The sequence below is a fragment of the Argopecten irradians genome, chromosome 14, assembly GCF_041381155.1.
Source record: "Argopecten irradians isolate NY chromosome 14, Ai_NY, whole genome shotgun sequence".
Lineage (NCBI taxonomy): Eukaryota > Metazoa > Mollusca > Bivalvia > Pectinida > Pectinidae > Argopecten > Argopecten irradians.
The window spans coordinates 2,825,402-2,839,854 of record NC_091147.1 but is presented as its reverse complement, the minus strand read 5'-3'; the positions used below and the strand labels follow the sequence as shown (position 1 = coordinate 2,839,854).

Sequence of the window (14,453 nt, the reverse complement as noted above, 5' to 3'; positions counted from 1 at the left end):
TGCTTGCTACAAACAAGTTATTTCTGTTATTGTTTAAAAACGATGGCAATGACATACTTTGTTTGGATCATAGAGAACAACCTACCTGTGTTACACTGTCAGCAATGGTCACCTCCATTGGCAGGGAATCTCAAGTTTGAATATATAATCACATTGCTAAAATCATTATTGAAAGTATTGGGACTTATCCTCGATATCGTTATATCCAACCCTGGACTATTTCAGTGAACTGATGGTAGTCCAGGAGGGAAAAACTAACCAATCACATGCCTACAGAGACTTCTTTTGAAGATTACAGAGACAGTACTAGGAGACAGTACTGGTAACGCTCAACTTCAAAGCCACTCAGTCAACCACAGAATGTACATCACAGGACCAAACTACCTATCTCATCTGATGTCGCCCACAGAGCCGTCAGTTTTACTATGAAATGAAGTATCCCAGTTGCGGTTGTAACGATAGTTATAGTAACCCCTGGAGTATTAGTCCGGAGGCTAAAGCCCCATTTTTGGCCGAATCGTGCACTTTGTGATACAAGTATGAAATCTAGTACACCATTACTATGACCTAATACAAGGTATTTGAGAACGGGACCCCATGCGGATCTTGCTGCTGACTGCCATGGCGGCCATTTTTCAAAATGGCCGCCATAAAAATGTGTAAAGTCTAATATCATGAAAACTAAATGATGTAGAATCCTAATTGTTGTTCTATATCTATATTTTCAGGGATACTGAATGCAAACATAAATATTAGTAATTGGTTAAAGCACTCGGCCATCTTGTTATTTCAAAATGGCGGACATATACATGTTTTTATACTAATATCTTGAAAATTAATGGATATATAATCCCAATTTTTGCTCTGTGCTTATGTTATCAGTATTACAGAATGCAATTATGAACATTAGTAACTGATAGAAGCTATAGGCCATCTTGTTTTTCAAAATGGCCGACATAGAAATGTTTAAATTCTGATATCTTGAAAACTAATTGATATATATCATAATGTTGGTTAAATATCTATATTTTCAAGGTTACCGAATCCATATGTGAACGTTAGTAATGTGTAAAACTGTTGTTGGCCATCTTGGTTTTCATAATGGCCGACATATTAATGTTTAAATTCTAATATCTTGATTACTAATTGATGTAGAATATTTTTTGTTCTTATCCTATATTTTAGGGTAACTGAATGCAAATATGAACGTTAGTAATTTGAAAGAGCTGTTGACAGCCATCCTGTTTTTCAAAATGGCCGCCGTAGATATGATTAAAATCTAATACCTTGAAAACTAATTCACAAAGAGTCACTGTTGTTGTGTATATACTTATATTTTCGGGGTTACTTAATACAAATGGAGATGCTAACAATTGATAAAAGCTGTCGGTCATATTTTGTTTTATTTTTGATAATTTTGAAGCATTATCATGTCTGGACATTATCTCATGTACTATGAGGCATTTAAAGTTGGTGTTTGAGTAATCCTAGGTAAGACGGTATATCACATACCAAAATCAAGTCACTGTGATTTTTCTGAAAACAAAGATCTATTTGTTACAATGTCATGAAACGGATACCAGAATTTTCAAACACAATGTATCGTGAAAACTAATCCATAGAAGCATAGTTTATATGGGTTTGTTTTTGGTGATATTTATTCATAAAAATGTGTCCAATTTGTTCTTTTTCTTTTGTTCAAAATGGCTCTTAGGATAATGTAACTTTTATCTCTCTACGTTTTGAATAGTTTTAATTATTGTCAAACAATTTTCATATTTTTATTGGCTGGTTGATTGGGCCTAATTAATGTTCTTTTAACAACCAAGATCCCCCATGTAAGAATTTTGTTGCGTGTATGAATGTTTGTTTTGGGAAGTTGCTCTAAATTCGTAGTGTGTCTCCATGTAATACAGGAACTCTTTCAAATTCTTTAGTACTATCCTACTGAAGCATCACAACAACCCCCATGTACTATTGTACTGATAATGGATAAACCAGTAGTTTCATTCCCTTAATGCTAAGCCTTAGCAGCACAAGAAACTACCACCTTTATAGACAATAGCGTGCCTCGACCAGAAGACAGAAACCAGAGCCTTCAATTGCTTAACGAGGCGAATGCTCACCTCAAAGCAAATGGTGAGGTGGTGTCAAGGGAGATGTAATGAAAAAAGAAAAGATCCCAAATTAAGTCTTCTTTTAAGATCACTTCTAACGCTCTGCCTATAGTACGGGTATTTATTAATAATATGTTATATGTATTGATACAATTTTAAACGCACTTGCAGTGAGACATTTATCATAGTTTTGCTTTTGATTAACTTTTCTCTTTAACGCTAACGGTATTGACGAGATTGGAATAACAATTTTATACAGACCACCATAATCTAGCTCTAATGTAGGAGTTGGTTCCTTCTTTCTGTTATTATCATTTAGTACAGAGTATCATTTTATGATATTTAATGATATTTCTGATCGAAGCTAGTTTACACATTCTACCGCTTTACTTGAAAATGAATTCATAAGATAGTAACAATAATTTGACGAATTAAAGGGTCCTATCGTATATGCTTAATGTCGCAATTCCCTCGTAAATAGGACTAATGTACATCGTATGATGTCCCAGTACCTTATACTAATCAGTAGAGAGATCAGACATGTTTTGTTTTCTTTATGAAGGGGAGGTCAAAGGTAAATCTTTGTGTTCTGAGTCTACTAAATGGCCTAGTGGCTCACATAGATGGACCAATATGCAACTAGTACTGTAAGTAGGGCGTTGATATAGTTCGTGTTGCCATCATTGCATTGTCGTCAAAAGGGAATAAATTTAGGATCATACGTTGTTTCTTCTTCCTAAGTCTCTCTTGACGTCGCCATACTCTTGGCTCTGAGTAAAGAAGGTGAAGAAGGCTCTGGTTCTGTCCCCTGGTCAAGACGCATTATAGTCTGTAAAAGTGGTAGTCTCTGTTCTTGTTTAGCGCTTATAAATGAAGCGAAACGACTGGCTTGGCTGTTGTCTGTATGTTTTCGGGTTAGATGTGTTTTCTGTGTCTTTTTATCTCAGTATACAGATGTTTATACATAGACAATTAATTCCATACATTGTATACAGAGATGGCAATTTTTCAATGACATTAGCTGTTATAAAACTAATAGATCTATATTAATATCTAGAAAATATTATCTGAACAGCTTTTTTTTCAATGGATGGCAATTGACGAAATATATTTCATAATTTCTTGGTTTTGTATGCGGTCCACCGACTTCCCAAATTGATGCACCAGGTATGAAATTCCAGTGCTATATGGAAAAAAATAAATAAGTAAATAAAATAGTATGTTTTCTTTAATATAAGGGAAGACTAGTGTACATATATATGACAGTGACGTCATCATGATCATTCACAACAATATATAATGTTCACTTATATATGATTTTTTTTTCTATTTTTGGCCAGCAAATTGCACGGATGGTATATTTCAAGCTCAAATATCTCAAAAAGCAGTTCGAGAACACACATTTTTTTACAGATTTGAAATCTGCATGAAAAATGCAAGAAAATAAGACCTGTTAGAAAAAAATAACATTGTTTTTGCCTTTGTCCAGTTGGCATTCATACAGGCTATGAATGCCAACAGAAAGACGTTCGATACTTAAATAGATTTTCACTTTAATCGCCTGTGCAACCACTTTGTTTTTTATTTTTTACTTCATTTTTAGTGCATGAAATGTCGAAAATAACAAGTATTGGTGCGGAACAAAAAAGATCAAGCATACTGACCTCCAATATCGGGTTTAGTAACAACATTTTTTCGTGTTGGATCTGTCAAAAATGGTGAAAACGGGGTATTTTGCTATGCGTAATATACATTATTATGCTGTTATGTGAAAAAATTTATTTACAATGTATTATCAATCAGAAAACTTAGTTGGAAACTATTTCTTTTTAATAATGATCAATGAAATTCCGGAAATATCTCATAGAGTCAAATAATCTAATATGTTAATCTTAACATAATCAAACAAACATATGAAGTTAAATTAAGTCTATATTTGAAAGTGTTAAAAGAAGTTATATAAAACAAAATCAACGAGTCTGCGTTGTTGTCTGCTAGATTACGGAACAATAATACTTCTCCCGACTCGAAAATTACCAGTAAACATCAAACTTCCGGTTTACCAGCGAAATGAGCTGGACATCTTTCTACTGTCCATGTTTTTGTTGTGGGAACAGGGCAAACGGTTCCGGCCATGTTCAACTCAAAGAAATTCCCACCGTGAAGCTCGACATGACGAATATGGGTAAGACATGGGATAATTATGGATCCGTTTCTCTCTCTTGATGCCTGCATTATTGTGTGTTGACGTGACAGTCCCCCCCCCTCCGATCCGGTTGTCGTGTCCGGTTATTATGAATCATGCACGGCATCAAGGGCGAAGCTCTACTTGTTTATTTTCTTTTCTATTTCAAGTAGAAGAAAAATAAAAGCACGTACCTTAAAGAAGACCTATACTAGTACACTGTATATGATTATATATAATTTCTAGTATAATAAAACTTAAAATAATTTAAACAGAACTCAAAGATTCGGCTTTGCACGTTAGTTTACTGTGCCCATGCAATGCCATGAACATCCCAGTGCCACAGGCCTGGGGTGCTGTGTATGCGGATCCTATGATCTTGCGCTATTTGTTGACGTGATGGGACGTCATGATTAGGGCTGAAACGGTATACCGCGGTGTAGTAGAACCGCGGTATAACGAGCTCGGTTCGGTACAGGGTATTGTTAACACAAAGTATGGTACATACACCGTTACTGGAAAAGTTTTCTATGGGTGTCTTTTCACTCTACGCCGGTTACACAAGTCCGATAACAATGAGTCACTGATTGGTCATGCGACCTTCATTGTGACCCAATCACAAACCTCCTTGCATAAAATCAATGTTTTGACAGGAAATGGAGGAGGCATCGTCTGTACATTTGAGAGATGCTCCGGCAATAGAGCATCGTACCGTTCTGCAGTTTTAGAACAATTTGGTTTTAGAACGAAGGACCCTACGGCAGCTACATGCTGTATATGTTATGCCGATTTTTCATATAAGTATGGCAATACATCAAACATGAACACACATTTCATTAGAAAACACAACATCGGCAATGTGCGTACTGACATTACACATGCTCAAGTCCAAATGTAGCCAAACTTGTGTTCTTAAAAAAATTGGTCATTTCAGAAGAATTCAATAGACTTGGGAGATGAACAGTTTACACTGAGTTCATTGCCTTATTCATCTATTATCAGTTTTACATGTACCGAACCGAAAAAACCGAACTGTACACTCTTTACCGCAATACATACCAAACCGTGAAGTATCTGTACCGTTTCACCCCTAGTCATGATTCCTTGTGCTCAGCTTCGCTTGGTGGCTATTTTGACTGCATTCCATAGCTTTTAATTTTCAAATGTGTTATTATTATCATTATCTAATAAAACCAGTTTAATCACTCCTATTAATGCATTTGCATTAGTTAACTATATAAATTGTGGAGAGCAGTACTGTACTGGAGCAACACACAAATGCAACAGGTTAAACCAAAAGTACGAAAATTTTTTAGCAATCCATGCATGCAGGTCATTGATCTCAGTACGTACTTTTGCTTATGTACATGTTACCCTGACAGAGCTTTGTACATGTTACCCTAACAGAGCTTTGATTTTCGATACGCAGAGCTTCGCTCTTATAACATCGTTGTATGTTAACATCTATATTTTCTGATGGTAGAATGTACAACAATATGTACAGTGTATATAATCAATTTTTTATTACATTTTTCGGCATTATTGTCAATATCAGATATTCTAAGACTCCTAATTTTACAATTAATCAAAAGGCACCGGGTCACATTTTTCAAACTGGGAAATAAGGTTAGTGCCTTGAATTATTTTATGGTCACACTTAACTTGTTAACGACAACAAATGATAACAAGTGATAAGAAACGACAATAAATTAAATACACAAAAAGGTTAATGACAACATCAGATATGTTGTTCAATATCAGTTCATCAGTTCACACTTAATACTGTATTCGCTGTAATTAGCGCCCGGGCGCTTAAATAATTTTAACTAAGGGGGCGCTTATTCATGAACCAAAATGTAAGTTGTGGACGGAAAATGTCAGCCATATTTTATTTTTTTCTGTATGGTACGTTAAATATAATCTCATCTGTTACATATCATATGCCTTTTAACCTTTGAGATGCATTATTATGTCATGGTTCACATGTAAAAGTCTCGCAGGTTCATGTGATATGGGTTACAATGCTGGTGTTAGAGGCATCACATATGTTATAAAACATTTTAAAATCCATGGGATGGGGGCGTTTATAATATACAATTCCAATGCTTCAGTGACCATAATACAGTAAGCAAGTTAATGTTTCACTATATATTCTTTGTAATTTCGTGTACCATGTTTAAAAAATCCTCTCTAGATATCAATTGCAAACAACGTAAAGTTGACAACATAAAAGCTAGTTACCTAGCGCTTATTTTGAAATAAGGTAAATCATCATCATCATCCTTTTTTCCTCAAAAGTTGAGAGTTCAGGGAAATGAAAAAAAGAAAATATATATACATTGTAGATATATTGGAACAGACTTATTTACATTGAAAGTTCAGATCAAAGTTCAGTTACCGATAAAATCGCGCGACTACATGCATATTACTATACATGTTAGTTATCACAGCTCATGTCACAACATCGTGAAAGAAGATTTCTGCTGACTTTTTGAGGAGATAAGCGCAATCCTTTGTATATTCATCTGACAGTTCATCATCTTCAAATTCGAAATCTGTTAACATGTTATTGAGCCTGATTCAATTTTATGATTTGTAGGAAATGATGTGGTAATTGTGAAAAGTGGAAAGCGAATCTGTGGGACAGGATCAGCTCTATCCAACGCCCCCATTGCACAAGACAAGGCCTACTTTGAGATCAAACTACAGAGCACAGGTAATATGACTATCTATATAGCTAGTTGATAATTCATTAATTGAGAAACAGGGATATATAATTGGTAAACTAAAAACTGAGCTAAAAACTTTGCATAATTTGTACTTTTTGCTTTATTCTATTGGACTTAGAATTATTAACATTTTAAGAGAAATGTCATCCTTGATACTCCAGGGGTTCCGATCACTTACAATCTCTACACCTCTGGACTATCTCATAGTAAAACTGAAAGCAGCCCGGGGGAAAAAATTTGAACCAATCACAGGCCTGCAAAGATTTCCTTTCGAGATTACAGAGAGAGCGACGCCCTACTTCACAGTGAACTTTCAAATACAGTTTTAACCTTTGAGATGCATGCATTATTATGTCATGGTTCACATGTAAAAAAGGACTCATTCATGTTATGGTTACAATGCTGGTGTTAGAGGCATCACATATGTTATAAAAGATAGTCCAATTTTAAAATCCATGGGATGGGGGCGTTTATAATATACAATTCCAATGCTTCAGTGACCATAATACAGTAAGCAAGTTAATGTTTCACTATATATTCTTTGTAATTTCGTGTACCATGTTTAAAAAATCCTCTCTAGATATCAATTGCAAACAACGTAAAGTTGACAACATAAAAGCTAGTTACCTAGCGCTTATTTTGAAATAAGGTAAATCATCATCATCATCCTTTTTTCCTCAAAAGTTGAGAGTTCAGGGAAATGAAAAAAAGAAAATATATATACATTGTAGATATATTGGAACAGACTTATTTACATTGAAAGTTCAGATCAAAGTTCAGTTACCGATAAAATCGCGTGACTACATGCATATTACTATACATGTTAGTTATCACAGCTCATGTCACAACATCGTGAAAGAAGATTTCTGCTGACTTTTTGAGGAGATAAGCGCAATCCTTTGTATATTCATCTGACAGTTCATCATCTTCAAATTCGAAATCTGTTAACATGTTATTGAGCCTGATTCAATTTTATGATTTGTAGGAAATGATGTGGTAATTGTGAAAAGTGGAAAGCGAATCTGTGGGACAGGATCAGCTCTATCCAACGCCCCCATTGCACAAGACAAGGCCTACTTTGAGATCAAACTACAGAGCACAGGTAATATGACTATCTATATAGCTAGTTGATAATTCATTAATTGAGAAACAGGGATATATAATTGGTAAACTAAAAACTGAGCTAAAAACTTTGCATAATTTGTACTTTTTGCTTTATTCTATTGGACATAGAATTATTAACATTTTAAGAGAAATGTCATCCTTGATACTCCAGGGGTTCCGATCACTTACAATCTCTACACCTCTGGACTATCTCATAGTAAAACTGAAAGCAGCCCGGGGGAAAACATTTGAACCAATCACAGGCCTGCAAAGATTTCCTTTCAAGATTACAGAGAGAGCAACGCCCTACTTCAAAGCCAAACAGTCAAATACAGTGTACGGTTATACAGCTTTTTTGATGTGCATCAAAGGACTAATTACCTGTTTTGTTCTGTTTTCTCCAGTTTTACTATGAGATAGTCCAGGGGTGTAGAGACTTAAGTGATCAGAATCTCTGGAGTACATATGTATCGAGGATGGAGACATTTTCACAGTACTTTTTTGTACTTTTTTCTGACTTAAACACTTTTCAGAGTACTTTTTTGTACTTTTTTGGACTTAGAACTTTTCACATAATAAAAGTCTCTTTTCTCGGGATGTTGTACATCTTTATATGGAGTTCGCCGTTACTATTCAAACATATACATCTGTGGACTTTTTATAGCCGGCCAATGAAATTGCAGCTGATGCCTCGCTCATGCATATTATATCAGCTACGAAACCAGTATGCATTTTTGATTAGATGGCTTCAAGATGTTTGTCATAATGGGGCTTATATCGTCTTAATGACGGCACTTTGTACAGATGTATAGAATGATTTTGAAAGGAAAATTATAGCTCTTTCCAACGGTAGTAACCGTTTTAATGACGATGTACGAGAAATATGTTTTTATAGCTGCTAAAGGTAGGTGGGTTAAAAATTTGGAGTCTAAGGCTTTCCACCCTTCTGATATATAGTACCATGTAGAGTAAGATTTTTATCGTTTTTTAATCTAGACCTCTTAAACTTCTAAAAATGGTCTTAGGGCACTCTGGTGGGTCCATGATTATAGAATCTGTAACTAATTCTCAGATCCCTGTGAGAGGCCATACAGTGTGCCGTTATTCTATTCTTTTGATTTACATTCAAAATCAAACTTCTTACCTCAATTCTGATTCGATTGATATAATACTATAAGTTAAGGAGCATAAATGTGTGTTTAAATGTCTGTCGCCTACCAATTATTGTTTTTGATTGTTAATGATTGGTTAATTTTAATAGTTTGCTAAATACATGTTTAGATTGAGGAATTCAAATTTTGTCATTGATTGTGTGATATGGATAAGACAAATAATTTACAAACTACTGTATTTTACTTTGAGGTGTCTGAACCCCCGAGTTGTAGTAGCTAACAAAGTATGAACAATAGTAGAATTAAAGGTATACATTGTATTTGGTTTTGTTTAAGGTGTCTGGGGCGTGGGTCTAGCCACCAAACTTTGTCAGATGGATACTGTCCCCTTAGGAAACAACAAGGAATCATGGGTAATGAGACACGACGGTGTGCTGTACCATAACAATGAAATAAAAGGCAAGCTGCCAGAGATACCACAGGAAGGAGATATTCTCGTAAGTATTTTAGCGATTAGTACCATATATCTCCCAATGTATAAGTCACACCGTTTTTAATCAGAAATCAGGCATAACTGATAGTCTTGATAAGTGCAGATTATATGTGAACAAAAACAAAAATCAGACGACGGTTAGAATACTGTTTTTGATACTCTATTTCACTGACTAGTTCAACATGTTTTATCAACTAAAATGACTTTGAGCAAGAAAAATACTTCAAGAGTGCTACACTGTATATGAATATATTACCTCGATTATGCTCAATATTAAGTATATTACAATTTGCACAATATTGTTTTACATTGATGTGCTCATTGGCCTTATACAGTGGACCTTGGTTAATACGAACTCGGATAATTTGACAACCCGGCTTAAAACGAAGTACTTTGACGGTCCCGACCGAATTCCCTTTTTATCTTTGTTTAAATAACTCGCATAATTCAAATTTGGAAAACTCGAATAACTCGGATAATACGAAGTAAATTTTGGGTCCGAATGACAAAAATCATACATAAAATGTTTTTGAAACTCGAAATGAGATTTTTTTGGACAACGAGATCGTCAAAAATGCAGATTTATTTTTCATAAATCTGCTGTAGAACTGTATTTCAAAATATATAGTTTCTAGTTATAATTTTGCAATTACCATCCGCAATTTGACATCTCTCTTTTTCAAATAGTTTTACGACATGGAACTGGTCTATATATACCAAGTAAAGAGATCATCAGTAGACATGAGAACTCACTTAATTTGAACACTCGGATAACTCGAAATTTTACCCTGGTCCCTTCAAAAGTTCGTATTAACCAAGTTCCACTGTACTTGATTACAATGTACAGACTAAATGAAGAGACCGTAGCTCAGTTTTTTTATCTGTTTACAGGGTTTGACCTATGATCATGTGGAACTGAATTTTTTCCTCAATGGTAAAGCTCTCAACAACCCACTGATGGGCATCAAAGGCACAGTTTTCCCAGTGTTCTATGGTAAGAATGCACTGAGCTATTTCTAGTGACACAGAAATCTTAATTACATCATGTTTTAGCATTACAGTATCTTTTGTACATGACAATCTACATGAGTTGTGCCCCCTGTTATGGATTTTCCTTCAAGAAAAAATTAAAACTGTTAAGATCACACAGACAAATAAAAAAAGAACTTGACATCCATTTAATGAATTATCTATTTTATTTGTTTCACATTCTAGTGCCAGTCCCTATAAACTTTAGATAAATAGATAAATAAGATTCGCTGTCTCTGGATCAGTATCAAGAAACAATACTTCAATAATGACAGTTGTTATGATAATTGTTTGACATTGTGTTCAGGTGTTTCTCCAACAGATACACAAAAAGCTGGTTCTGTATACATGGCCAACAGCTTGTTTCTCCCTCATTTTAAGTTCACATTAACTGGTAACAATGTTTTATACTTGTTGGGATAAATATTACCAGGTAAATTTTAATTTTGATTCAGATATATATGAGGCCAGACTTTTTCAAGGTTTTTGTAAGACTTAATTTACATGTTTGTTTGTTTCCAGTGGATGAAGTTAATTTACATGTTTGTTTGTTTCCAGTGGATGAAGGTGCTGTGATTGACGTTCAGTTTGACAAATTTTACCACCAGCCCCCAGATGGATTTGATAGTATCATGATTGAACAATCACTTTTATAACACATACTGTCACACTACACAATAGATCTACTGTATATCCAGCCACTGTCACACATACTACACAACACTAGACAATAGGCCATGTCAGCTCTTCCATGACAAATACAAAATGTAGGAAAATTCAGTGAACATTCAACACTATAAATATTTCTTAATACAGATTGATCTGAGAATGATTGAGGGACCATTTAGGGAAATATAAGATTTGGTGATGAGGAGTTTTGTATTTTTGACAGAATGTGGGATAAAGAGGGAGAAGAAATGGTTTGTGATACCTTGAGGTTAAAGATTTATTTTATATAGTTTACAAATGCAAATTAAGTTGGTCTTCACAGACAATTTAAAAGAGTGCTTTCTCTATAATTAATTCTCAGATATGACTGAATTAATGTGACAAGGGATAATTTTTATAAACAGTATTATATATGGTACTCAGTTCTGTGACAGAAGAGAAATGTTTAGTATTATAGATACAAGAGAGAAGTTAGAACTTTTAGATATAAATAGATGTATACTATAAGTATATTACACAAGGATTGTAAATTTTCTGTTATATTTTCTAAACACAATTTTCATTTCAAAATACACATATATATATAAGTTTGTGAAGATTACTGCGGATCTAAAATTGAAAACAAAATTATGAGTTATGACATGCAGATATTCAGATGCAGGGATAAACTGTAAATTGTAAGGAGAACGTTGGTTTACAGTACATGTATATAGTGTAACTGGACCTGATTCAAACAAATAATATCTATGTCTTATGATCTTTTAAGGAAATAAAAGAAATATTGTAGATGTTGATACAAGTCCATTGTCTGGAGCATTCAGTTACAATGTGTTGGTACATGTGTACCCTAAACGTTAATTAAGTATGTTGATATATAACTCTTTGTTAATTAATCTTTACCGTGCTTGTGTGTGAGGGATTCGAAAGATTATGTGAGATTTTTTTTTTATTTCTAGTGAAAGATCTATTACGGTTTTCCTTTCCATACTTTGTATTCAATAAGCTTTACGTTTTATTTCCAACGTATATTTTCCCAAGGATCATGAATATAAATGTATATAAATCATCATATCAAATATAGTTAAAGTTTTCAAAGTTGAAATTACGGTGAAATTATTACTTTCCAGATATGGTTACCTATGGATATTTTAGGGATGACTTGTACTAAATTCTATATCTTTAATTACACAATATCTAATCTAGATATAAACACATAAAAACTCATGTATTATATATAAACATGCTAGTGCAATATCTTATTAAATTATACTTATTATGATATGTATATACCTGTATCTGTATACGATTTTATGTAAATTGAGTGAATGTACACTTTGCAAAAGATGTTTTAAAGTTCTCACCACTTTGTGTCAGTTTTCCAAATATAATATAAATTAAATGGTCTTTATACCCTCAAAACATTGGGAGAAATGATCACAAAGAATCAAACAGTGTTTGGTCAGTACTGTATTGGTTATTCTGTATACAATTTGATTCACAGTCGACTTTCTACAAGTCATTTAACAAAGTAAAATCAAACTATCTGTGCACAAAATTTCATTTCTAACATTTTTATCCATGTTTTGAGGGATACACAATCCCTGATTATCTTAATATCAAAATCATTTGTCAATTAAATCATTGTTTTATCGCTGATACGTTTTTCTGTAGATTGATGTAATTTTTAATTTAACGAGTCCTGTAAGCATCCTAATTAAGACGGCCTGAATAATTTATATAAAAAAAATGTATTCATTATCAGTCATGAATAGAAATCAAAGTAATTTGAATCTCAATTAATAAGTTTGGTCCAAGACAAGTTTTATTTTCAATCTTTAATTTATTATATATTTACCAAATAACATTTAGAAATAGACATATTTAAAATTATCCAGTCCAGAGTCTTTCTTGGCAAGCTCATCAAAACCGCGGATGTTAAAAATTTTAACAAAGTTTTTCTTTACTGGAAATGTTTCCTCTATATTGGTATATCAATTAAACCAGGTTAATCTACTGGTGCCATCTCCCTTTTTTGCACTCTCTTATCAATACTCAAAATTAAATAATATCCATAAAAATCTCAGGCGCTAATAAAAAGGTAGAACAAGCATCATCAGACATAGATGTAATGTTACCAAAGTATATGTATTTGTATATTTTGCAAACCTGATATTTATGTAATGATTGATATATAATAACAGCTTTATTTCATATGTGTCACTTGGCCCAGTTCCAGGAAAATCCCTAAAATTATAGTTCTTTGAATTAAAGTTCTTCAGAGAAAAGCATTACAGAATTTAAGGAAAAATCTTGGGGGACTTTTCTTAACTTCTGTAATGCTTTCCTATGGACAATTTTAAGTTGAGGAATGCTGTGAGACTGGACCCAGGTAAGAAAAGTCGAAAAAATTTATGTGAAAAATGATATTGTTATTTTTTCGAATAACGAAAAGGTTGTAATTAAAGAAAAGGTACTTTTAGTGTTGTTTACTTTTTTGTTGTTTTAAAAAAAATCCCCATTTCCTTTAAACGATATTTTATCAGTCAGAAAGGACGAGAGACTCGATATTTTAACTGTAGCAAGTTTGAAACTAGAAACTTCAAAGTTTGTTCAAATGACATTGGCCTTGACACTATGTGGCTCGGGTCACACAGAGCGAACACTTTCAGCGACTTCCTCGCAATAAGGAAGATGTCCAGAGACCGGATATAGAGCCCCATACATGGACAGGCGAAGGACTATCTAGTGAGTTAAACCAATGACCTTCACTGGGCCTATTGGTTCTCCAAAACCTGTGACCTTGAGAATAAGTCAAAGTCTCTCACTTGGTTAAAAATACCAGATCTTTTATTATACCATACCATCGGCTTATTTCAAGTTCTCGAGGCTGCTTAGTATTACATGTATTGAAAAGCAGGAAATTGGAGTTTGGGCATTTTATCTACAGATGTATGTAGCATCAAACAAAGGCCAAGGTCATTCATGAAATACTTTGCTATCCTTTATGCTAGTTTA

At 33.8% G+C, this 14,453-nt stretch overlaps 1 protein-coding gene across 1 annotated transcript; it reads left to right on the top strand.

Annotated features, from left to right (window-relative positions):
* The first annotated feature begins 4,163 nt into the window (after positions 1-4,163).
* On the top strand, positions 4,164-13,917 carry LOC138307209 (SPRY domain-containing protein 7-like). Its single transcript, XM_069247844.1, has 5 exons — positions 4,164-4,302; positions 6,902-7,018; positions 9,584-9,744; positions 10,632-10,734; positions 11,328-13,917. Exons 1-5 carry the CDS (start codon positions 4,188-4,190, stop codon positions 11,423-11,425), a joined length of 594 nt encoding a protein of 197 aa, XP_069103945.1. The 5' UTR covers positions 4,164-4,187; the 3' UTR covers positions 11,426-13,917.
* The last annotated feature ends 536 nt before the right edge of the window (positions 13,918-14,453 follow it).